The sequence below is a fragment of the Hypanus sabinus genome, chromosome 5 (genome assembly GCF_030144855.1).
Source record: "Hypanus sabinus isolate sHypSab1 chromosome 5, sHypSab1.hap1, whole genome shotgun sequence".
In the NCBI taxonomy this organism is placed as follows: domain Eukaryota; kingdom Metazoa; phylum Chordata; class Chondrichthyes; order Myliobatiformes; family Dasyatidae; genus Hypanus; species Hypanus sabinus.
The window spans coordinates 91080477-91107373 of record NC_082710.1 but is presented as its reverse complement, the minus strand read 5'-3'; the positions used below and the strand labels follow the sequence as shown (position 1 = coordinate 91107373).

At 36.9% G+C, this 26897-nt stretch overlaps 1 protein-coding gene across 15 annotated transcripts in view; it reads right to left on the bottom strand.

Annotated features, from left to right (window-relative positions):
- Positions 1 to 26897, bottom strand: part of LOC132394280 (R3H domain-containing protein 1-like) — a 153393-nt gene that overhangs the window by 60578 nt on the left and 65918 nt on the right. For 8 of the 15 annotated variants that reach the window (XM_059970214.1, XM_059970217.1, XM_059970213.1 and 5 more), the window contains 12 exons: positions 26713 to 26836; positions 26538 to 26616; positions 22638 to 22697; positions 22411 to 22551; positions 18807 to 18915; positions 17455 to 17550; positions 15527 to 15564; positions 15385 to 15438; positions 15026 to 15252; positions 13558 to 13809; positions 6850 to 7001; positions 1422 to 1523 (listed from right to left, as the gene is read on the bottom strand). In XM_059970214.1, the coding sequence (XP_059826197.1) occupies positions 1422 to 1523; positions 6850 to 7001; positions 13558 to 13809; positions 15026 to 15252; positions 15385 to 15438; positions 15527 to 15564; positions 17455 to 17550; positions 18807 to 18915; positions 22411 to 22551; positions 22638 to 22697; positions 26538 to 26616; positions 26713 to 26836 (1434 nt within the window). The remainder of the gene's footprint in view (positions 1 to 1421; positions 1524 to 6849; positions 7002 to 13557; positions 13810 to 15025; positions 15253 to 15384; positions 15439 to 15526; positions 15565 to 17454; positions 17551 to 18806; positions 18916 to 22410; positions 22552 to 22637; positions 22698 to 26537; positions 26617 to 26712; positions 26837 to 26897) is intronic. The other 7 variants (XM_059970225.1, XM_059970220.1, XM_059970227.1 and 4 more) reach the window with 4 other exon arrangements.

The window sequence follows — 26897 nt, the reverse complement described above, 5'->3', positions numbered from 1 at the left end:
GTTTACATATAAACACTAGTTTCTAGCTTGGTTATTGGAGAATAATACTTTAATTGAATGAAGATTCACTTATTTGAAATGATATATATGGGGAACTGAATAATTTAGCCTAATATCATTCTCCTTTAATTAAGTGATGCATTATTAAAAGCAGTCAAGGAGGCAAACCATGAAATCAAACAATTTTACATCTCTCACACACCAACACAGATTGCATGTATTACATTTTACTTGGTATAAATTCAAAGAAATGTATTAATAAATCTTAGCACAATGAATGAAAGCCATTTATATTTAAATAATGCAGCAGCAATAAACTAACCCAAAGGCAAGCTTTTTAACATTCTCAGTAAATCAATGGTATTACTATGATATGGAACTGTTATAAAATTTTAAATAATAAATGATAAACATGATGCATTTTCAAAATGCCCTTTCCCCTTAGAGATAATAATACTTGTACTAGCATTTTTATGTTAATTAACTTAATCTGGCATTTAAACAAATATTTTAATAATCATCTTAGAAAAAAGTCATAAAACTTCCTTCCTATCCAAGTTCAATTTACAAATATTTTTTCTGGAATGTCCTATTCAATTGAGAAATTGGCCCATCCTGTGCTTTTGAAGAGTCTACTCTATGGGCCATGGCCATAGAGTTAAACAATATATTAAAATTAATAACTTGTGATTATCTTAATATGCATTAAACACACTTCTAATTTGCTCTTCAAAAAGGCAAATCCCTTTGCATCAAATTCACAATGTCAACAAAAAAATACACATTCAATATCTTTAATCATGTAGCTGAAATTTTTGCACTCAAATACACTAATAGCAAACAGAAGATACTATCTTAAGTTATGGTTACTCTGTCTCAAGTTATCCTAAGCATATATTTAACTATGAATATCTCCCAGTTTTAACTGTAATGCAAAATGATACAAGGGTATAAAATATACACAGGGAATGTTGGAAATGTGCAGGGCAGGGAGCATCATGCAAATATACATAGGGAACGTTGGAAATATGCAGGGCAGGCAGCACCATGCAAATATACGTAGGGAATGCTGGAAATATCAGGCCAGGCAGCACAGTGCTGCCTAACCTGTCCAACTAAGTATTTCCAGCATTTTGTGCTTATCTGAGTTTCAACTGTTCACTAAAAAGGAAGTGAATTTGCCCTTGTGGCCTGAAGTTCAAAATATAATGGCTGTAAATATATTTTAGACACAGATACACAAGCTTGCTTTTTAAAACAAAAGCAATAAATCAAGGAATTTGTTTTTTTTTTAAATCAGGCAAATACAAAGAGCAGCACAAAGCAAATTACACAAGTAATAACCATCAGCAGAGAAAAGAAAGACTTTATAAACCAGAAGATCTTTTGCAAGATGAGAAAAGAATATTGAGTGTCAATACCACAGTGTATTGCTGGGTAGGTGATACTGGCAGGAGCTGAGGTGGGTAAGAGACCGCAGAGTACTGGAGAGGCTGTGAGGAAGACTGCAGAGCCCGAATTGGCTGAAGAAGCAACAGTTTGCAGAGTTAATTCAGCAACATTAACTTGATAAAACCCAATGGTTTTGCAGCATCATAAAGTACATTTAGATATTACTGCACTAATGAGTTTACAAAAATACTTCTACAGTAAATTACTTGATATACTATTGTTGTATCAGCCACCTCAATGCTAAATATTAGCAAATAATTAACAAAATAGTTTGAAATTCAAAATTATCTTAATGGTTTAGCGGTTTTATATAATACATACAGGCAATTAACTTATAATATACAGAAAGCAGCATCTTGAATGCATGAACATATGAAAGTACATTGCAACAAAATTTAGGCAAATACTGTAATTGTTACAGAACTAGTCAGTGACATGAAAAGGGAGAGCTAATCTGCATATATTCCACCTAAACTACTCCCAATTTTTCATTTAAAAGAAGTGGTCGTCATTTGCCAGGCCAGCACAAACATTTCATTGCACAGTGAGGTAGACTATGACTGTCTTGAATTACTGCAATGCAATGGCAAAGGTAGCAAATTCCAGGAATTTGCTCCAGCAAAATGCAACTGGCTGTATCAGCCTAGGATCTGTAATAGGGCTTCAGTTTTTCTCAGTACTGGTTAAAAACAGATAAAAGAATAATGAGCCTTAAATCCAAATTTGCTGAACAAGCCAGGATAGTTGTCACAAAATGGTGAAAACAGAAGATTACAAAGGGTCAGGATCCTTCATGAAATGAGGTAGCAAGCTTCTGCCAGATGCAGTTGAATGTGAGAAAGTGATACTTAAGGATTCAAGTGCAAAATCATAAAAGCTAGTGAAGAGATCAGTAAGTCATAGAGCAATACAGCTGGAAGACAGGACCCTTGGCCCAATGAGTCCATGTTGACTATGGTGCCAACCCAGTTAGTCACAAGCTCCTGCATTCAGCCCATATCCTTCCAGGCAATGTCTCTCCACATACCCATCCAAGGGTTTCTTACTTAACACGATGCACCTCCATCAACTATCTTCTCTATAGCAGCTTGCTTCATATACTCACCACCCTCCACATGGAAGAGGTTACCCTTCTGAACCCTTTTAAATCTTTTTCATCTCACTCTAAATTTATGCCCCTGTTTTGGACTCCCCTACCCTGAAGAAAAGACTGATACTGTCCACCTTAACCCTTTCAGAATTTAAACATTTCTAGGTTACTCTTCATTTTCCTACATTCCAAGGACTAAGCACCTAGCCTAGCCAACCTCTCCCTAAAATTCAGGTCCTCTTATCCTGATAACATCTTCATACATCTATTATGCATCCTTTCCAATTTACCTAATTTTTTCCATAACAGGGGACCAAAACTGTACACAATATTCCAAATGTGGCCTCACCAACAATTTAAACAACTGTAGCATAATGTCCCAGCTCCTATACTTTCTGTTCACTGATGAAAACCAGCACGTAAAATGCCATTTTTACCACCCTATCTACCTGTGACACAGCTTTCAAGCAACAATGCAGTCAAAGGCCTCTGTCCTTCTATTCCATTACACTCCCTAGTGCTCTTACATTCAGTGTAGAAGTCCTATGCTGATTTAGCTTTACAATGTGCATCACCTCATAGTTGTCTGCATTGAAATACTATTGCCACTTCCTTAAATAGTCAAGAACCTCTAATCTACCATGACCTTCTTCACCAAAAACTACACCTCCTAGTTTGTGACAATAATCGACTTACTAGTTAAGCTTTGTGCAGTACTGTGCAAAAGCCTTAGGCACATATATATAGTTTGCATGCCTAAGACCTTTGCACAGTACTGTAGTAACTTTAAGTATTGCACAGTTCTGCTGCCACAAAAAAAATCATTACTGACGATAAACCTGATTCTGACATGGGTCTGGTCTCTATTTTGGACAGAGTGAGAAGGGTCTGGGAGAGGGGAGGGAATGGGAAGCACCAGAGAGACATTCTGTAATAATCAACAAACATTGTTTGGAATCAAACGAGCACTTCTGGTGTCTCAGTGCCGGATGTGACTTCATCCACACCAACTCCCTTGCCCTGACACTCCTCCTTTGCCACCTGCCCCACAGCCCTCCTGCAGCGTTTCACCATTGCCATTCCCAATACCTTCTGCCAGATTTACAAGCTCACTATCTGCTCCACATTGACAAATACAGTACTGTGCAAAAGTCCCAGGCACCCTAGCTATGTGTATGAGCCCAAGACTTTGGATGTTCACATCCAAACGACTTATATTAAACGATGAATAACAAGGGTTCCAACACCAACCTCTGCAGCACACCATGAGTCATCAAACTGCATTCTGAGATACAACCTTTAACCACCACCTTCTGCTTCCTACTAGAGTCAATTTTGAACACACTTAACTAGCTCTGCTTGGATGATTCTACAGGGCCTAACTTCAAGTCTAGCCCACCATGCAAGACCCTGTCAAGCACGGCTTTCCACTCACAAAGTCAAGCAGACTCCTCCTAATTAGATTCTGTCTGTCCAAATGCTGGTAGATCCAGTCCCTCAGAATTCTAGCAACTTTCCCATCACTGATGTCAGGTTGATCAGCTTGCGGATAGAAAATACTAACATGGCACAAGACCATATAACCCTTTGAAAATTAAAATACTTAACATGCTTGTAATCTGAAATTTAAAAAATATTGGACATGCTCAGCAGGTCTAACAGGATCTACAGAAAGAAAAACAACAGTTAATATTTCAGGTCAAAGGCACATCCAATGAGCAGGGAAAAATTATTAATTTGCAAAAAAAGTGGGGAAGGGATATAAAGGACAGAAAATGAGAAGACAAACAGAATGTTGTCAGTGACAAGTCATTTCCCCAATCATTTTATTGGTGGTTTGTGAGAAGGAAATCCTTCCTTCATCACCATCTTTGCAATTTAAAACTTATATTATGTTTTTACCAGTTCTGAAAAAGAGCTTGACCTGAAATATTAAGTATCTTTCCACAGATGCTGACAATCCCTTGAGCATGCAGTTCATTATGCACTTTGAAGCTATGCTGCCATTCAGTAACAGCATTGCTCATTTATTGTCTCAATGTCACCTTCCTGCACTAATCTCATATCCCTTCATTCCATTAATCCATCCAAAAGACAACTTCCAAGTTAAAAAATAATTAAAATTGAAGTAATTGGAACTTAAAAATAATTTCATTGTAAACATTTAAAAGCAAATATTTTAAATTAAAAGCTAAAATAGTACTAGCAAAGAGCTTTCTTGGCCCTTGTCTCCTAAACCTTAATCCGACAACCCCACCAAACTTGATGTGGTTTTGAATCTTGAGCAGATCTATGATGGTACAGGATTGAAGTGATTTCTCCAACTTAAATGCTAAGGAATCACAACAAAAATTTGATCCACTGATTCCAAATCAATTAGAAATTTAGGATTTCAGCATTTCACATTTACTGCCACCAGTGTAGCCAACACAATCTGCCCCATATCTTATGTTCAAGGTCTAATTACTTAAGGGACCACATCACGGAAGCTGGATGTTAAACTTAAGAGCTCAGCATTTCAGACAAACAAAAGCCTGAAACGTTTCCTAAATGTGGGGCTGAGATTTTTGAAACGAAAATGTCACAATAGTAGTTGATATATTTGTAACAAGTCAGTGATGTAATTGAATGGAAGGCCCAAATGAAAGGTTTAAATAGTCCATACCTGGTCATAACTGTTAAGTATGCAGACACACCTTTAGTTATCCATCCTCAATTTCAACCTGTCTTTTACAAACATGCAGCTCAAATCTGACTCCATCCATTTTCTATTGCAAATCCAAATGATCAATGGTCCTTCAGTCCTGCCAAAAGGTCGCAACCCAAAACGTTTCTTTCCCCATAGATGCTACCTGGCTGCTGAGTTCCACCAGCATTTTGTGTGCTGTGCTTGGATTTCCAGCATCTGCAGATTTTCTCTTGATTGTGAACCAATGATTTCATTATTTTTTTTAAACTCTAGATATAATCAAAATACTCTACCAAACTTGTGTATTCTCTAATTAATTCAAATGTAGCAGAATACAGGGTCTGTATTGACTCCCTTCTGGTTTACCCTTTACACTTCAGATACAACATTGAGTCATGTCATCTGCAGAAATTCTCTGATGGCTCAGCAACAGTTGGTGCATAAAGGGAGGATGGGAGGACTTTGTCAAATGGTGCAAGCTGAATCATCTGCAGCTCAACAGTAAGACAAAGGAGCAGGCGATGGACTTTAGGAAGACTAAGCCTCCACTGCTCTCGGTTAGTATGATGTTGAGGACGTGGATGTGGTAAGGACCGACAAGTTCCTGGGGATGCACCTGGATGACAGACTTGAGTGCAGCACCAACATAAGAGGCTGTGTACAAGAAGGGGCAGAGTCACCTTCACTTCCTAAGGAGATTGAAGTCCTTTGGAGTATGCAGGCCTGTCCTTCACATGTTCTACCAGTCTGTTTTCATCAGTACAATCATCTATGTGGTGGTGTGCTGGGACAATGGCATCAACATAAGTGATGCCAACAGGCTCAATAAACTGATCAGAGAGGCTGCCTCTGTTATAGGAGTCAAACTGGACACACTGGAGGCTGTGGTAGAACAGAGAACCCAACAGAAAATCCTGGCAATTCTGGACAATGTTTCTCACCCTCTGCATGCCACCTTGGCTGAACAGAGGAACACTTTCAGTAACAGACTAAGACAAGTGCGCTGTTCCAAAAAGTATGATATGAGGTCATTCTTACCCTTGGCCATTAGGCTGTATAATGAGTCAATCTATAGCCAGAGAAGTGATAAACCCCTCCTGTTAAGACTATTTGAAGTAATTTATTTTTTATTATTTCTTACTTCTCTTTTAGCGTTTGTATATTTGCATATCTGTGTATTTGTAATGCTACTGTGACACTGTAATTTCCTTTGGGATCAATAAAGTATCTATCTAAAATGTGACCAAAAGAGACACCACATCTCTGAAAAATGTTATCAATGGAACACAGTGAAAGGTGGCTAAGAAAAGTTACCAAAATTTCTATCAACTGAAGAAACTACTAATTACGTATGCCATGTAGAGTTTAATTATCAACTTAACTTTGTAATACTCTTATACAACTATGATCTATAAGTCAAGTCAGTCAATTTTATGGACAATATTTTTAAGTAAAGCACAAGAATTGATTTTTACATTCAGCTTCATCTGAGTGATCATTGTAAATGTTAAATTTTGAACTATATTCAATTTCAGTTCAAATCTTAAAATGATCAATCATACTACCTTATCTCCTGACATACAATTTACATTTTCGATTTAATCTATGATGAACTAACCTGAGAAAGGATCTGATTTGGTACTTGCTGCTGCTGTGGAACAGTTGGTGGTGGTGGCTGTGCTGGGGCAGCCACAGGGTTCCTCACAGACTGCTGGGCAGTTGGGGGATTATACACCACTGTTGTACCATCTGGATTCATGAATGGCTGACCTGGAGGGAACAATGATTTAATTGTCCATTACATAAAAAAAGCATTGTTTATTAATATACACCCATTTAATTCAGATTTTAATTAAACAACAGAACATCGCTGTCAACAGAAAACAAAGGAAATTAAAATGTGGTACTTCAGTTTCATGTACAAACATGAAGAATAGAAGGTGTGCAGCAGATCACTACTACATAATGCAAACAAGAGCAAAAGAACTGTTGTACACTAGGCTATGTCTCCCTTTGCCAAAACAGTATAAACTTCAGTCATCCTGAAAAGCAGATATTCCCACATTACCAAGTGTTTCTAAACCCTGCTACCATGCCCCACATTCACTTCTATGTTCAGGAAACTCACGGATTGTTTGATCACCAAGATAGAGGCAACAGATCAACTTCCCCTACCACTTATCCTTTCTACACTCAACAAACCTCTATAATCTACTTTTGGGTTTGGGTAGTATCTCTGATCAGCCATGCAATCTCATTGTATTCTACATCCATACAGGTCTCCCCTAATGCCATTAATTTATAATTCAGCTCAGCAGGATTGTCATTTGAAAGCATTCTTTTCATCTGACCATAGTCAAAACATCTCCAATGTTTTCTCTTCCCATTTAGAACAGCAATTCCAGAGTCCCTCAGAGCTTGTTCTTGGTGTTTCTTCCTCACATCTGCCCAATTGTCATTCAGAACATCCTTTCTGTTGGCAGTAGTCCCTGCAGAAATGCAGTCAGCTGTAAAGCAGGGGGTTGACCAAGTCTACCACTTTCTAGCCTTCCACTTGCTACATTGGGGAGTACTTTCTGTACATAATGTCAAATATCATCTGCAGGCCTATCTCAATGTGGCTCCTTGGAACCAACTTCACTTTACTCTTTATTCATTCACAGAATAATCACTTTACTAACAACACCCTCTATTTAGCCACAGTCTCAATTTCAGGTCTACATACTCTCTGTTATAAGAGCTGCTTATCTGTAATTATTGCAAATTTCCATACCAGCTCCACCTATGGCAAGAGCTACCATGATTATTCCATTGAGGCAAAGACCAATTTAGTAATTCTCAGTAGTCTGCTGCATCCTTGATAATATCAATTGGCTAAAAATCATGGCCCTGAAATTCCTCATCTTATACTCCACTAATCCAAATGCTAACAATCAAATCTGTTCCCTTTAACAGAAATTCTGCCTTTTCCTACCAATGTCAGCTGTGCTTAAGCAATTACAATGCTCAGGAAACTCCTCAATGCTTAATACCTCTCCATGCCTCTCTTCTCATGATACTTTCATTGTATAAAATGTCCAATGCTATGGCATGTATTTCTTTCTGATTCGGCATTTTTTGAAATGCCCTTGCTCATCTTCCTGTGCTACAGGATCAATATATATTAAAGCTATTACTGACTCTTCTTTCCTGTTAAATCCAACTTATTTCAAAATTGCCAGCAACTCTGAATGTAGTTTTTGACAATGTTCAGTGCACTTTTCTAGGTAGGTTAATATCAAGACATCTCTGTTGACCATAGGAAAGACGTTCTTTCTATTGTGAGACAGAGGTCAAAGGGGGGTGTGCACAAGGACATTAGACATGGGAATAAAATGAATTTCAGTATCTAAGTACTGTTTTAAATACAAAGTGAGTTTAGGGAAATCGGTGCTAAGTTAAAGGACAGGACCTTCAGGATTGTGATCTCAGGATTGTTACCCGTGTCTCGTGCTAGAGGGGCCGGAAATAGAAAATCATACAGTTTAACAGCTATAAGGTGTTGGTGCAGGAGGGAGGATGCTGACTTTTGGATCATTGGGTTCCCTTCCAAGGAAGGTGGGAACTGCACAGAAGAGGCAGTTTGCACCTAAACTGGAGAGGAACTAATATCCAAGCGGGGAAGGTTTGTTGGTGCTGTAAAGGTGGTGAGGGGGAGGTTACAGGGGGATGGGAACCAGAGTGCTGGAACAGATAGTGAAGAGGTTGTGGAGACATGTTGTTAAGACCTCAGACAAAGTCAGGAATTGAAAGGTTGAGCACAGTCCAATTAATGTTTTGAGGTGGATATATTTCAATACAATAAGTATTGTAGGAAAGGCATTTGAGCTCCAGAGCAATGATCAACACATGAATTGTGATATTGTAGCCATTAGTGAGACATGGTTGCAGAAGGGGCAGGACTGGCAACTCAATATTATGGGGTTCTGTTGTTTTAGACGTGACAGAGTGGGAGGAATTAAAGGAGCAGGGGTGGTGTGACTAGTCAGGGAAATGTCATGGCAGTGCTCTGTCAGGACAGACCGAAGAACTCGATTGGAGAGGTGCTACGGGTGGAATTGAGGAATAAGAAAGGTATGACCACATAAATGGGGCGATATTACAGACCAGCCAACAGTCTGAAAGATTTAGAGGAAAAAATTTGTAGAGAGATCACAGCTTGTTGCAAGAAACATAAAGGTAGTTACAGTAGGTGATTTTAACTTTTCACATGTTGACTGGGACTCCCATACTGCAAAAGGACTAGATGCGATAGCGGTTGTCACATCCATTCAGGAAAGTTTCATTATCAGTAGGTAGAAGTTCAAAAGACAGCGTGTGCAATACTTTATCTCCTATTGGGTAATGAGACTTAGGGGAATGCTTTGCATCTAGCTATAATGCTGTTAGTTTCAAAGTAAATATGTAAAAGATAGGTCTGGTCTGCGGATTGAAATTGTAAATTAGAGAAAGGTCAATTTTCATGTTATCAAATGATCTGGCAAGCGTGGATTGGGACAGGCTTTTTTTTTGGTAAAGGTGTAATTGGTAAGTGTGAGTAGTCAAAAATGAAATTTTGAGATACAAAGCTTGTATATGCCTGCCAGAATAAAAGGCAACGAAAGCAGGCTGCAGGAACATGGGCGTCAAGAGATATTAAGACAGTGGTTGAGAGAAAAAAAAAGGGATGCATAGCAAATATAGGCAGGTAGGAACAAATGAGGTACTTATGAAGTATAAAAAATGCAAGAGGACACTTAAGAAAGAAATCAGGATGGCTAAAAGGCATGAGGTTGCTCCAACAGACCTCATGTGAAGGAGAATCCTTAAGGATTCTACAGATATATTAAGAGCAGACGGATTGCAAGGGACAAAATTGGTCCTGTTAGATCAGAATGTTAATCTATAAAAGTAAAAAGAGATGGAGGAAGATCTTGAATGGATTTTTTTGTATCTGTATTTACCCAGGAGATGGACACAGAGTCTATAGAAGTGAGGCAAAGCAGCAGCGAGTTCATGGACCCTGCACAGATTACAGAGGTGGAGGTGTTTGCTGTCTTGAGGCAAATTAGTGTGGACAAATCCCCAGGGCCTGACAAGGTGTTTCCCCCAGACCCCGTGGTAGGCTAGTGTGGAAATTACAGGGGCCCTTCGCAGAGATATTTTAAAAATCCTTAGCCGCGGCTGCGGTGCCGGAGGATTGGTAGCTGCTAATGTTGTTCCACTGTTTAAGAAACGCTCTAAAAATAAACCAGGAAATTACAAGCTAGTGAGCCTGACATCAGTTTGGGGGGGGGGGGGGGGGGAATAATTGGAAGGTTTTTAAGAGACCTGATCTATGTGCATTTGGATAGCGAGACCGATTAGTGATAGTCAGCATAGCTTTGTGCACGGTAGGTCATCTAACCAATCTTATAGAGATTTGAGAAAATTGATGAAGACAAGGCAGTGGAAGTAGTCTATGTGGACTTTAGCAAGGCATATGACAAGATATCATTTGGGAGGCTGGTCAGTTGTTGGGCATTCAAGATGAGGTAGTAAATTAGATTAGACGTCAGTTTTATGAGAGACGCCAGAGCGTGCGTGCCTCTCTGACTGAAGGCCGTGACCAGTGCAGTGTCGCAGGAATCAGTGCTAGGTCATTGTTGCTTGTCATCTATACCAACAATCTGGGTGATAATCTGGTTCACTGGATTAGGAAATTTGCAAATGACACCAAGACTGGGGGGGCGTAGTGGACAGAGGGGTAGAATATCACAGCTTGTAGCAGGTTTTAGACCAGCTGGAAAAATGGCAGATGGAATTTAATGTAGACAAGTGCAAAGTTTTGTACTTCAACAGAATCAACCAGGGTAGGTGTTACACAGTGAACGGTCAGGCACTGATGTGTGTGGTAGAGCAAAGGAATCTGGGAATATAGACCCATACTTCATTGAAAGTGTTAGCACAGGTAGATGGGATCATAAAGAAAGCTTTTGGCATATTCTTAAGTCAAAGTACTGAGTACAGGTGATAGGATGTTATCCTGACATAGTGAGAGACATTGGTGAGGCCTAATTTGCAGTATTATGTGCAGTTTTGGTCACCTACCTACAAGAAAGATGTAAATAAGGCTGAAAGAGTACAGAGAAAATTTACAAGGATTTTGTTGGGTTTGGAGGACCTAGGTTACAAGGAAACACTGAATAGGTTAGGACTTTATTCCTTGGAATGTAGAAGATTGAAGGGAGATTCGATAGAGGTATGCAAAAATAGGGTAAATCCAACAAGCAATCGCTTTCCACTGAGGTTGGGTGGGACTACAACTACATGTTAAGGGTGAAAGATTAATTGTTTAAGGGGAACATGAGGGGAAATTTCTTCACTCAGAGGGTAATAAAAGTGAGGAATGAGCTGCCAGTGCAAATGTTGCATGCTGGCTCGATTTCAATGTTTAAGTTTGGATAAGTACATGGATGGTTAGGGGTATGGAGGGCTATGGTCCAGCTGCAGGTCAATGGGACTAGGCTGTTTAAATGGTTTGGCATGGACTAGATGGGTCGAAGGGCCTGTTTCTGTGCTGTGCTTTTCTATGACTCTGCATGATGAAGAGGAGATATTCTCTTTTGACTTTTATCTCAGAATGCATAATAACCAAAATGTTAAAAGATGTACATTGCTAAAAAGTATATTAAATAACTAGATTAAATTACAATGTCAAATATTGAACATCTTTACAATTAATTTGCAATCATTTAGAATGTCAATATTAAGAGCCAAGCATTTTAACAGAGTGCTAACCATTAAATTTATGTCATACTCATTATGTGACAAGCTAACGTTTAAAAATATAAAAATCACAACAGTCTATCATTTACCATTTTGAAAATTATTTTCAATCCAAAGTCAAGTTACCATGGTGACTATAATATGTTGATTATGGTGATTACAAGTTCAAAAGCAATGATGACAAGTGACTTTGATATCGTATCTAACATGCACCATGCACACAACATCTGGTGCAAAACATCCATCTGACTTGCTCTATTTCACTATTTATTTGCAAGATTCACTTGATAAGGTGAATTAACTGGGCTGGCCCTAACCCTAAATTTGAGATCTCTGATATTTCCATATGCCAGAAACATTTCAAATGACTGGTAACATGCACTCTAAAAGTAACTTTAATTAAAATTATATTCATGTCTAAAAAAGTTGAAAACTGCTTAAGCCATTAAAACATTATGAACAACTATTAAAGGGCTTTCACAAAATCTAAACTCATACTTCAGCAGTAAATATTCCAATCACTTCTGAAGAAATAATTTCATAAGCCATCAATGTTTTTAAAGGTATATATGGTGAGAAAATAAGTAATTATATTAAATATTTATTGTTAACATTACTATTTAATGTTACCAATATCCTACAAAACTTCAAAGAAATAAAGTTCTGAAAAATACTTTTCCACAGCATTTAGTTTATAAATAAACTTAGACAGCCATGGCAAGTGATAGGTTAAGGAACTTGCTTCCATTTAGTGAAAATTTTACAAGTTGGAACTGTTTTGATTGAAGCAAAGAATGAATTATCAGTAAACAAGTACTTCAAACTTTCTTGGCCAATTAGGGTGGATAGAAATGTATCCAATTATGGCTATCAAATGAAAATATTAAATACTAAAAATGCAAGGGAAACAATGAATTTTGGTTTCATTGAACTCTGAAAATATGTCCCTGCCATTTTCCCTTTACTTTCCTTAATTTATAAGCAATGGAGTAGGTCATCCAGTCATTCCTGGCTTCTGCACTGTTTACCGAAGTCTTGCATAGATTCCTGGCTTTCCAAAGTTAGAAAGAGCAACATTCAACACAATTTTAATAAATCTCAACAATTGTATCAGACAAGGTTGGATTCTACTCTGTACTCTCTGCTAGTCATCGCTCTGACCACTCCTCAGACCTACGCTAAAAAACACCTGCATTGTAATTGATCACAATTTCTAATTTGTATTACATTTGGTCACTAGATATTTGACCAATTTGTTGCTGATCAGCAGAATAGTTGGAACATAGTTACCTAATGCTTCAACATGAATAGTGTGATTTATATTTTATTAAAAGCAATAATGAGTTCAAATTGAATGTTTTTAAACACAGACAGCACCATTTGTATAAAAAGTTAAAACATTATTAAAGAAAACATTTAATGTATTAAATTAACACAGCATTTAAAGGCCTGGAAAACATTCATGTTAATATTGTGTAGAAACTGTAAATTTCAGTTGACAACATACTTCAAACAAATAATCCTAGCAGTGTATACCAACCTGTTTGAGGGTTCACGAGAATACTGCCAGGTGGTATGCCTGCAGCTTCCAAGGGAAGCAAAAAGAAGCTAGTGCTAGTAGGAATCACTTGCCCACTCATGCCACCATCAAAGGTAAGAGAATTACTAGTGTTGACAGCTGAATAGACGGCTGGCACACCATGAGTCTGGCTCATAGCTGTGACTGGAAGAGGTTGATGGGTGCGAGAAAGGGAACCCGTGGATGACCCTACACTACTAGAAGACTCTGAACCTGGGAAAGGAGCAACGAGAAATCTTTATCTAGAGAGAGAAACATCATGCCTTTTTCCTTTCTATGCATTTAGATGAATTTAAGAGTTCAAACATGCACAATATTAGGGAAAAATAAATCAGTATATTCCCTCTTGACTGTTACATGTTAAAAGTATTAAAGCACAAACTAATCAGTTAACTTAGCAAATATTAATTTTAGATACAATTGTTCAACATGCAAATTAATTCAGTAAGCATAAGGTTAAAAAGGAACAAAATCAGCCAGAAATAAAAGATGCTAAGTAGCCAGTTTTTTTTCCCCACCACTAAGGTGATTTTATATCTCTATATTAACTTGCAAGTGATCACAGAAGAGAAACTTAAAATAAAAGATGACTCACAGCAATTCAGATGTGAGTAAAAATACATTTCATAACATGAACCAGAAAGCAAAGTTAATAGCCATTTTAAAGGCTAAAGAATAACATGTTAACTCAAATTAACAGACCAGTAACACTGCCTTGAACAAGGTAAAACTATAACAATGTACACTAAAAAAAATCTCTGCAGTGATTAACATAATTATAGATTTTTCTCCAATTACACAACAAAATGGATATTCCCAAATTAGATTGAGAATTCAATTAGAAAGATTACATTTTAGGATTTTTCTTTTTTTTAAAAAAATTAATTACAGCACACATTTTATTGGATAAACAAAGTAGACAAACAGTATAGCACTAATTTGTCAAGAAGAATATTTTCTTTAAAGGCTTGCCTGACTGACTCTGCAATAATTTGATAAAAATACATAGCCTGGTTAAAGCTTCAGATTTGGCATTTGAACTGCATGGAAGAAGAGCTTATCTCAGTCAAACAACTACTGGTGGACCACTATTAGTTCATCGGTTGAGCTCAGGAAAGAAAAAAAAATCAATTTCCTGCCACAGTGTGTGGAGACTTGAGCTCCTAATTCAAATAGCAGTACTTTTTTTGGTCCACTAATATGTAAGCACTCATTCTGTGGGTTCAACGTTAGATAACTAATCTGATAAAATACTGGAAAGGATGAGCAGCAAGAGTCACAAGCTACAGGAAAGGAGAAACAGAAAAGCTTATTAAATTAATCAAAACAGTGTTAAGAAATGGAAAATTGGCTTGAGCCCTGAAAGACAGCATTTGCCAAATGAGTACTTTACTGTTATGGTGAATAGCTGCACACAAGAGGAATGTACCTGTTTTTGAAAGCCTGCCTGTACTTTTGCTGCTACCAGAGCTATCACCTCTTGCCAGTACAGATATTCCACTGAAGCTGCTAGCTTTCGTCATCGCAGGTTTCAGGTTACGGTTGGAGCTGTCCGAATCTGTACTACTCCAGGGGCGTGGCTCTGACCACTTATGTTCATTTTCAGTACTGCTCTGCCAGCTATTGGAGGATCTCCCTGTGCTGTCTTTATTTCCTCTGAAGAAAGGTACAAAAGAAACACAACTTTCATTTTTCATCAAATCACAAATTAAAGAATGAATAAAATCATCAGCATCTGCAAAGATAATAGTTTTAAAAAAAAAAAAATTTGAACCATCTCTTCTGTACCTAAATATCTGTCGCCTTTGTTGGGTGCTATTAACAGCTTCTTCTTCAGGAGATCTGTCAACATTAAGAGAGCATTTCAAACTTTAGTACCAAGCACCATGTATAACAAATCAATTAAATTGCCTTTTCAAATTGCACTAACCTTTTATCTGTAAAGTAATTATCCTGGGGAAATGACAACTGGAAGAGAAACAAAATTTTGATGATAATCAACAAAATGGACCATTAACAGTTGTTTCATGTTACTCCGCTATCAATTTTTAAAGAAGCACTTTGAAACTAAAAATGTACGAAATTAAACAGTGTATATCATTCACTTTTTCTTACAAAGATGAAGAACTGTAATCAATACAAAATGCTTTTTCAGAACAAAACTTTTATAAACAAATTGCTTCCTTTCTATATTAGGAGTTTTATTGCACCTTCAAACAAATGTGAAGCAACAGTGGTTTAAGCAAAACAACAAAAACAGAAAGCTGTTGATTTAAAAAATGTTACCAATTATAACTGTATGCATTAAATAAATTTCTTCGCATTGTCATAATTGATATTACAGTACTTTGAAGCTTTACGTAAAAATCCTCACATGTAAAAAAAACTGGTATCCAATGTAAGAAAACAGCTAAAAGCATTTGTTCAACTACTTTATGTGAGTTTAAAGATTCACATAAAACCATTGTGAAGGTAACTTTGTGAAAGTCACATAGTTGAGCAATCACAAATCTGTTAAAAATACTTCTGCCACTGTAAACTTGTTAGTCTTCTACTGATCTCAGGAGAACAATTTGCCTGAAATATATTACATTAAGTTTGAAAACTACAGAAACAAATTCAAACCCCTTGCAGGATTTTTTTGGAAAGGCAATTTAGGTTTTAAAAACTTGAACATTTTAAAGATTTTGACTTTAATGAAAATGATTATTCCATTTATTTAGAATTTTGTTTTATGTTATAACAGAGTTTTGAGCAGTGAAGATGCTAGGAGCATCCACATTAACGAACATATAGAGATAATAAGATGCTATGAGTGTCCGCATTAATGAACAGTTCTGAGATAAAAAGCCAGCATTTATAAAAGCCTCTTCATTCTTGTTTCCAAAAACTGCTTAACTGAAGCTTTCTCAATGCAAACTGCTACAAGTGCACCTTGGAGTCCTTCTGTACTTTCAGCCTTTGCTTATATGCCAGTTGCAACATCAGGAGAGAATTATTTACAAGAATTTGCACAAGGATGATTTTGATATGCCATAATCAAAATTAATGCATCAATTCAAAGAATTGACCAAACTGGCCTGGAATGTTGTGATTTTTTGAACTATCAGACCAGTCAATGTGATGCTGTTTAGCTTTTTCAGCCCTATAAGCTCCAGGGTACAAACTTACAAAGTGAAGATTCAGTTTTAAATGAATCTAGGTTTTCAGTCCTATATGCCATCTATCAGAAGCATTATTTACTTTTCCCATTTCTCATATTTCACATTCAAACACTCTACCTCAGATAAATGATTCCTTACATTTACCATATTTTAATATCATCTTTGCCATTGGCAGAATATACCATAAGACTGCACATCACCTGCATTATAACCCTAACTCGTAAAAAAAAATACCCACCCAGATTTATCTTTAACAGGGCAAAGCTTTGCAAAGCATCTGCACAAGAGCACCATACAATTGGCAATTGGTTCTTTATCTGTAATATTATGCTAATGAACAATGCAAGTTGTAGATAAAATGTAGCTCATCAGATTTCTGTGCCCTACTCCATTATGTATCGCCTGCTCACACTGAAATATTTTAAAATTTCTTTCAAGTGTTTCAACAAACAGGTGAAATGAACTGTTTATATTTACCAAAGTAAATGGAACAGCATCCTATGTGATACAACCAAAGATTTCTTGATTGACTATCATTCAACTTCAATTAACTGATGTATCATGGACTCTAAAATCTCCACAACTGAATTGGTCAAGTCCAATACTTTCTAGATATTTCAGCTACTCATACACAGCTAGTAATGTCCAGTTTAAAACCAAATTTTACTTTTCTCCTTTCTCACTCTATACTTACATCTTGAGAAAATATCCTATCTCTGACCCGCTGATATTCCTCTTCCCTCTCCTCTATTGATTTGCTTCTTCTATCATGCCGCAATCTGATACGTATCTGGAAATTTTGAACACATCGTCTTCTTAGGAGATTGAAATACTTTAAAGTAAAAATGAATTTAATTGAAGCTTTAACAATACCAAAAATATCTCTTTTGAAAACAAATTTGTAAAATGAATTTTGGTCTTAATCACAGCTGCCCTCTCCATTCAAAGATGTTTTTTCTAAGCACCTTCATCATTGTACATTTCATTCTCCTAAGGCAGTTTGTGCTTCCATCTTTACATAATTCCAGATGTTTTCCTGATTGTGCCATAAAATTCCACTGAACTATTAGCTGATTCATTCAGAGCAATTAACCTGTTTATTCTGCTTTATTCAAACTGCGAAACATTCCAATTATACCCATGAGCAATCTCTTGGTTAAAAGAATGGATTACAATTTCTGAGCAATCGTTCATGGCTTGAACTGAAACTAAACTATGCAACCAAGCTTTAAAATAATTAGCTGGTTCTCACTCACTTAAAATAAAATTCTCAAATGAGGGAATACAAACTAAAATATCTTAGTGTGTATCCAAATACTCATGTAATATACTCACTTGAAGAAATTACAATAAAACATGCAAATTAACTTTCATAAATAATCATCTGCCACCATGTTGAATTCAACTCTTTCTGATGCAAAATGCAATATTCTTCAAATAACCTATCCTGTATAACAGTGTCAAATAATGCTTACTGCAGTGGCCATATAGGACTTAGTATACAGGACGTGGTACACATATACACAAGCATGTAAAGCAATGTAAAATTAAAATAAGCTACAAGAACAAATAGAATGTTAATACTTCACTAAAGTTATTCCATTAATTGTAATTAATGAACGCAGAATTCAGGACTCGTTGAATGTCACCTATTGAATCAAATGCGCCTTGTTGCTACTTGAAATAAGCTATATTTCACAGCAATTATGTAACTAAGTTTCTTTAATCTGTAGATAAAACATTCAAGTGAATAGGACAAAATTATGTTTTTCAAGAATCAAAACTGATAATTTAATAAACAGAATGCAAGGAAAATGTATTTTAGTCTTAAAAACATCTGAAAATTTTGCTGCAAAACAATATTTACTGAAGTCCTTAATTTAAAAAAATTAAACTATTTTGTCCTATTTTATCATGTATTCAGACTGCATTCCAATTCTGTTGTGTTATTAAATTCTGCTCCAGGAAATTAAAACGTTAATACTTCACTCAGCCTCTGTCTCAACAGAATTGCACTCCAAGACTGCTAGTAAATTGGATACTTACTTGGTTATCATCTTTGTCAATGCTCGAGTTATCTCGTTTAAGAATATACCTCTTTTGAAAATCATCTGCTGTCTCATCTTTTATATGTTCACAAAACTTCTGATCAGGTCTACAAAAAACAAATTGAGCAATGACAAAAATTAAGTATCAAAATACATATTTTCTCAGTGACATTAATGTCAAAGAATGCACTGTTTTCAGCAGTCAGCATCAACGTTCATCACAATATTAATCCCACTGGATTTGTGAGCATTATTGACAACTTGTTGGCAATTTTTAACACTGACATAAAATGCAGTTTCTGGATTTCAATTTGGTATTCAACACTATTGTCCCACAGACCTTAGTAAACGAAATCCAATCCTCCTGTCTAAATAAACCACTGTGGGTGTTGGGCTTCCTAACATATTTCAGATAGTCAAGATGCAGAACCACTCCTCCCTCCCCATCATCCTCAACACGGGTGCCTCTGAGGGCTGGGCGCTGAACCCATTGCTGTAGACTTTGCTTACACAAACATCCAAGTAATGACATTGTGAACTTCACCGATGACACACTGTGGTGGGACTCATCACCAACAAAGATGAGACAGCCGACAGAGAGGTGGTGAAAGAGCTTGAGGCCTGGTGTCAGGCAAATAATCTTTTCTTCAATGTCAAAAGGACAAAGTGGAAGGTTGTTGATTTCTGAGAACTCACACCATTCACCCCTCTTTACACTGGCAACACAGAATCGGAATCAGGTTTAATATCACTGGATATACTGTTAAATTCAGTGTTAGTTGGCAGCAGTACGTTGCAATACATAATAATATCTGTAAGTTACATTAAGTATATATTAAAAAGGTTAAATTAAACAAGTTGTGCTAAGAGATTTTAAAAAGTATGAGATAGTGTTCATGGGCTCAACATTCATTCAGAAATCTGATAGCAGAGAGTAAGAAGCTATTCTGAATCATTGAGCATGTGCCTTTAGGCTGCTGTACTTCCTCCCTGATGGTAGCATTGAGAAGAGAGCATGTCCTAGATGATGGGGGGGCCTTAATGATGGATGTCACATGAAACTACAAGCAGTTTCAATCTCCTGGGATTCCACATCTCATTCCTAGAACTCATTCTACAGAATCAGGAAAGCTCACCAACGCCTCTACTTTCTGAGGAGGCTGAAGAGAGCTGAACTACGCACACCAATACTCAGATTATTCTATAGATGCATAGTAGAGAGCATCCTAGTATGCTGCATTACTGCATAGTACAGAAACTGCACTACGGCAGCCAGAAAGGCTTGACAACATTAAAACTGCTCAACGCATCCCAGTCACCATCAAGGACACGTATACTGAAAAGTACTTGAAAAAGGCCAGTAACATCATGAAGGATCCCACCCACTCCACTCATGGACTGTCTGTAGCTCTTCCTTCAAAGAGAAGGCTACGCAGGACCACCAGGCTCAAAAACATTTACTTTCCTCAAGCAGTAAGGCTGATCAACAGCTCCATCCACTAACCTAACCCTCCACACCAAATGCCATTGCTTTATCATTTCCTGTCAGTCACCTTATGTATAGACACATCACTTTATGGGCAAACAATCAAATTAGGTATACAAGCTATCTTGTGTATTTATATTTATTGTGTTTTGATTTCAATGTGTTCTTTTGTGCTGCATCGAATCCAGAGTAACATTTCATTCTCCTTTAAACGTTTATACTGGAAATGACAATAAACCATCTTGAATATTGAACCCTGAAGCAATTGCTCTGATGGGGTTTTTGAACCATTTGTAGAATTTGAACAGTTACTAGTTATCCCAATTTCATTTTAGTTGAGAAATTTCTTAATAATCATAAGCAAGGCTGATCTCCTTTCCTGAAGAACACAACAACAATCTTGCAGTTTCGTGGTCATCACTACAAAGATGATCCCTAAATATTTAATTGCATGGATTTAAATTCCCAACTGTGGGATTTGAATATGCATCACTGGATCAATTGTCTAAAATTCAAGTTGCTTGTTGTTTCTTAAGCACCATGTTAAAATAATGTCAGCAAAAAAAAGAAATATCAGAAATATTTAGCAGGCTGGGCAGCAGTTGTGGAGAGAAAATGCGTTAATGTTCAGGTTGATTACCTTCCATCAGAGCAGGAGACAGAGATAAAAACAGTTTTAAAAGGCAGCACAAGGGGGTAGGAGATGAGAGAACATTTGGGAAGACTTGACAGTGTGGAACGTGGGAGCATTTAAATTAGAAACAGAATGGAAATGTAATTTGGAAATAAATTGATATTCAGGAACAAAGGTTATTCTAGAGGATGTAGAATGGAAAATAGTAATCTGAAGTGATTGCTTTTTCATTCCTTTCAGTATCGAACACAATAATAAAACAAATAAATACATGGTGGGTTTTTTTTGTATCTTACGATGACAGAAAACCTGTGGGAGAGTTTTTAATGTGGAAAAGCTGTTGCACTGGGGCAGATCCACTCTCTCCACCTTGGAAATCGAAGTTCAGTAGTACAGCCCTTATGCCCATGACACAAGTGTCCTGGTTTTCCAGGTGTGTCAGGGCCAGGTGCATGAGAGATGTTTGATCAGTTATTTAAAGTACTTATGAATGATGTCAGTTCCACTGGTTGATAGTCGTTTAGTTCTGAAGGTGCATCGTTCTGTGGTACAAGGATGATTGTGGCTGATTTGAATTATGGGGGTACTGCAGCCTGGATGAGTGAAGTGTTGAAGACATCAGTGAACTGGTATCCCTACTTCACACTTGGCCTGGGATGTTATTTGGCCTGTATATCTTAGAGATGACTCTCTGAAGACAGTGGCTGCTCTCCTGGGAGAGGGGTTGCTTTCGTGGCTGGTGTTGTGTTGCATGCCTTGATTTGAATTATTTAGAGTATTCTTACCGAGGCGTCACTGGTACAGTAAATGTTTATCCTTGCAAAGTTAGTAATGCTGTTACTATGCTGGAGGTTGTTATCAGATAGGTGTTCCTGAATTTTTTGAGCATGAGGGTCTGAGTCTCTTGATGCCCAAGACAGTTTCTCCTAGCCACTCAGAGTTGTTCTGTCACCACACTGAAGGCAGCATACCAGGCTTTTAGTAGGGAGCCATATGCTCCACAACAGTTCTCTTTATTGCTTCTAAAATAATCAGTTTCCATCTCTAAAGCCACCCTCATCCCCATAACCCCACCCGTTATCAATCTATTCTATAGATTTGTTTTAGGCAGCCTCAATTCTTTTGATGTACTTCAGAGATTGTGCTTTCAGTACCCAGGTCCAGTAAAGCAATTCTTTCCCAAAGCGTGTCTGCCTTTGAATTTTCTCCACATATAGAGTATACAGCCTCCTTCAAAATTCATCTCAACCAACATTTTGGTTACTCATTCCTAAGATGTGCAGCTCAAGTAGAGTGTCAATTTTATGTAATTGAATTGCATTTTGATCTCTTTTGCGTTGAAGACGTTTAAGACATGAATGTTGCCATCAATATAATGTCTTTAGAAGCCCACCTCCCACTAGAAATCAAAATTCAGAACAGTATAAACTCAGAAATAATATTAACATTCAAACCAAAACAACTTCAAGTGAAACCACTTACATTCTCGTGTTGCTAGTTTTGTTTACAATCACAGCTTTTCCTGTTTGGTCAACATTATGATCCAAGCCAAAGTAAGCAGCCACCCTGTGTAACAACATCCTGTGATATGAGGTCATAGGAGGAAACTTCCTATACTGAATACTGAAAAGGAAGAGAAAGATACAACAGATAACAATACGCAGGCAAAAAAAAACACATCAAACTGGTGCATTAATAGTAGGTCTTACTTGTTATTACTGATAAAATCCAGAATTTCTTGTTCTAACTTCAGCAACATCATTCTATCCCTGAAGAACAATACAAAAACTTAGAATTATTCATAAATCTCAAAACTTACAGCAACTTAAAATCATATACTCGTTAAGTTCCTTACAGATGCAAAAGCAGTATTTCTTTCAATGATAAATCCACCATCTTAACATTGATAAAACACTTATGAACATAGTGCAGTCTAACATATCTAACAATTAACTCGCCTGTAGTAAGTTTATAAAAGACCTCAAATAAACATTTAAAGCTGGCCTACGAAAGAACAAAGCTGCATAAAGAGGTTAGAAGCTGGAACTTCTGTCCTTTTGGAGAGGCTGTTAGAGGAATCCTGGTCTCGAGATGTTTCACAGATTTCAGCTCTGGCATCATTCATTGGGGGGAAAATAGTTAAAGTTCTGCCATAGATTCAGAATCTGACACCCAAACTGAGATCACATTGGTGCACTTTAATGGCCTTGGAGTTATTCCTGCTTAGATACAGATACTTTAGTGAATCAATAGCCTTCTGCAAAAACAGTGATTTTGCAAGAGTGAATAGTAAATTTTCAACGGATTATCATCTTCAGTATTTTTATTAATCCAAAGTGCAACTGGCAATCTGAAGTTTTAACTGCAAACTTCTATCCAAGTTGGTTTAGCTCACACAAGTGAAATGGTTTCCTGCAGAAATATTTGCAGTTTATAATAAAATTTCAGCAGCACTAATTTCTCAGTAGCTTAGAAGTTCTTTTAAAAAAAAGGAGCATCCATAAATGAGGAATTATGCTTGAAAGGTAATCACAAGCAGGTACTTGCATTTATAAAGGGTCCACAAAGAAAGGTCCATTGCTGAAACATTACAATGAATTTGAGAGCTGGTGTTGCTAACATGAGGTCAAATATTTAAGGTAACAAGCAGAAGAAACAGAAACAATCAGAGAATAGATGTTGATACAATACTTGGTTTGGGTAGGGAGCTTATCAGGTGTTTGTTCAATTCAGAATCTATTGGAGCCCCAAGAAGAAAGGAGTGGAAAAAAAGATTGGGAAGTGGAATTAACTGGACAGCCCTGCCAAAGACCATATGCATAATTCATATGCCATATGGTTGCTTCCTGTGCTGTACTAGTCTATGACTGTGAAATGAATGACTGGATAATTGTTTAGATGCCATTGCTTAATTCAAGCTCCAAATCTGTGCTCAGTGAACACCAAGTAAATGACTAAATGAGGAGAGCCTTTCCTCTCACGACAGCCATTCCAAGTCTCTGCTGGAAGTGCACAGACTTGGATAGAAAAAAGAAATCGTCAGATAACTTCAATAGCGTTCAAGAAAATGAGTAAAATGAAGGTGATTGTCATTGTGTCGATTCAAAAGTACAAAGATCCGGGTTCTATCCCTTAAGTGAGCGAAGTAAAGGATCATTGGGAGACCCGGATAGGTTTGCAGCTGAAGAAACAACCATCAGGCACAAGCAGTGTAGTTATTGTCGTACGGAAGAATAAACTTATTTTATTTAGGTTATGAAGGAAAACATCCTAAGGAACAATCATAATCATTTCATGTCTTTATTGAATTTCAAGCATGAAAGAGAGATTCAAGGCAGAAAAAAAGACTTTATATTGTCTTTTCATACATCCTAAGCCTATATTCTGTCATCACCTCACTGAGTGTAAAAATGACTTTTGTTTGGAAGAAAATGAACTCGTTCTGGGGTTTCCCTTCAGCAGTAAGCTTCCGTGAAGAAAGGTAATGACACAAATGCCTAATTCACCGATGACAGGCCCAGTAGTATTAGACTGGTCAGGCAGCATCCGTGCAAATGAACCAACAGTTGAGGTTTCGAGTTGAGACTCATTTTCAGTACTCAAGACCTGCCTTTTCATTTCCATAGCTGCTGCTTGACCTGCTGAGTTCCTCCAACATTTTGTGTGTGTTGCTTTGGATTTCCAGCATCTGCAGACTTTCTCGTGGTATCTATTTCCACTTTCAAATGCTTTCCAGCTTTGGGTCTGTGTAGAAGTTAGGAGGAATATTTGAAATTAAGTTCAAAGAGTGAAGGAGCTATGGAGCAAATGGTAGAGTAATAAGGACAGGTGTTCTGAGAAAAAAGAAACTTTTTTTAAAAATCTGTCAGCTAAAATTATGAAGGCAGAAGATTTTATTTTAAATTAAAGAAGAAATTATTCACTAATCCTTTTAATTGCAGGGTGGTATAAAAACATTTCATTCTATGTAAGGAGAAAATGTCTCAAAAAAAAAATCGCAGCAATGAGGCTATTCAGTTTCTCTGATACAAATATTTCAACTCTCACCTAATTTAGTCTTGAGCATTTCTTCATTAGAAGTCATTATTTGTGCACCTTTGTAATGCTGCCAAATACTTCATATGGAATTGGCATTTTAAATATGGGGGTCACCTTTGTAAAGACACACACACACACTCCTTTAGACAATATGCAAGCTTTATTTCTGCTTGATTACAGTACAAAAATTGAAGAATTCGAGTCAGTATTGCACAAATTTAGTTTGCAGGATGATTTATTAAGCTGTTATTAAGTTAATTCTAATGAGTTCAGTCCTCTATTTTGTGGGACCCATTTTACTGGCACTATTTTGTGGAGGAAATTTTTTTTTTACTGCATTTGTCAATAAGGCATTTATATTTCTTTTTAATTGCTGGTTGTGGTCCAGATTAAATAAAAATCAGACAGATAATTTGACAAATCATGTTTGTCTTTTTTATTATCTATTGATCACAAAATAATTAAAATATATACACAGCAATAGAAACATAGAAAATAGGTGCAGGAGTAGGCTATTCGGACCTTCCAGATATCTAGAGCTATAAACTCCTCTGCTTAGCACTAAGCTTGGTTATACCAATACAAACATATCCAAGCAGTACATATTGTGAGGAATTAGCCAAAATAACAAGATAAACAAATGTTTAAAAAGAGCCCTCACCCTGCTTTGAGGAAATTGACAGAGATCATTAGTATTGTAGCAGCTGTAGCATTCTGTGGGACACAAGTCTAATTCAATTTTGTTGCCGTTGTGTTGTGATCTCACTATCCATCTTCAGAAATAACAAGGTTTCCAGGGATCAGAAAGCATGTGATGCAAGATTCATAACTCCTGGAGCAAGTCAAGCAGCAACTGTTTTGGGAGGGGGGGGGGAAAGAGGTGTGTGGGGAGACACTGCTTGGATCAAAACTGAATAGGGGTGATGGCCAATATAAAGGAGAGGGAGAGTGGTGAGACACGAGCCCGAAGTGACTGATGAATGGATAAGGAGGTAAAAAGGTGGCAGGCGGGTTCCACCAGTTAGGGGAGGGGATAAGCTCTGTCCTGATTAATTGGAGTGATATGCATGTACCATCCCAATAACCAACTGTGAGGGAAATTAATCATCAATATTGGACTAGAAATAAAACCCTACTCAAAAAAAGAAAGAAAGAAATACTTTATATCCCTTTATCAATTATGCTTTGAGAACAGCAAGGCCTAATGTGAAAGTTACAAATAAATAGATCTGAATGCACAGTTTACCAAGAACAATTTTTCAGTAAAGTTGTCCAGCCTTGAATTCTTTGAAATTCTACCATTAACAGGAATGGAAGCATCAGATGCATCTTGAAATATCCTATCATAAAAGTCTTACATTTTGAATTGTGACATTTGTCAATTATTTACAGAAAGATCACTAATAGAGCAAGTGAGCAGGTATTTGGATGGTCAAACTGCCAAGAATGAATAGTAATGATTGGTTTGATCTTAGTTATAAAGTAAATCTCTTAAGTATAGTAACAGTAAAATAAACACTACATGATAATAATGCATTTTCTAAGGCATTATAAAAAATCTTTATATATACCTGGGATTATTTTTCAAAGTATTTACTAAAAATTCATGAAGATCTATTCCAGTGGAATCTGTATATTCTTGGCTGGAATCTGGTTAAAAGACATGGAGAATTTCCATTCATTTACAAGTCATTCTGTAAGCACCTAAAATCTCTAAGTATTTTAGTGAAGAAAAGCAGTGTGAACCTCTTGATAACATTTTTTTATGCATTTTATCTGGTTTGTCTGTGTATTCTTCCTTTTCAGCTTCATCTTTCGTGTGTTGCTCTTCCTTATCAAATGTCTGTGTTAACTGTAGTTGAATTTTATCCTGTGTAAACATAAAACAAATTGTTGGAACAAAAATTCAAGAAACAGATGTATTCAACACA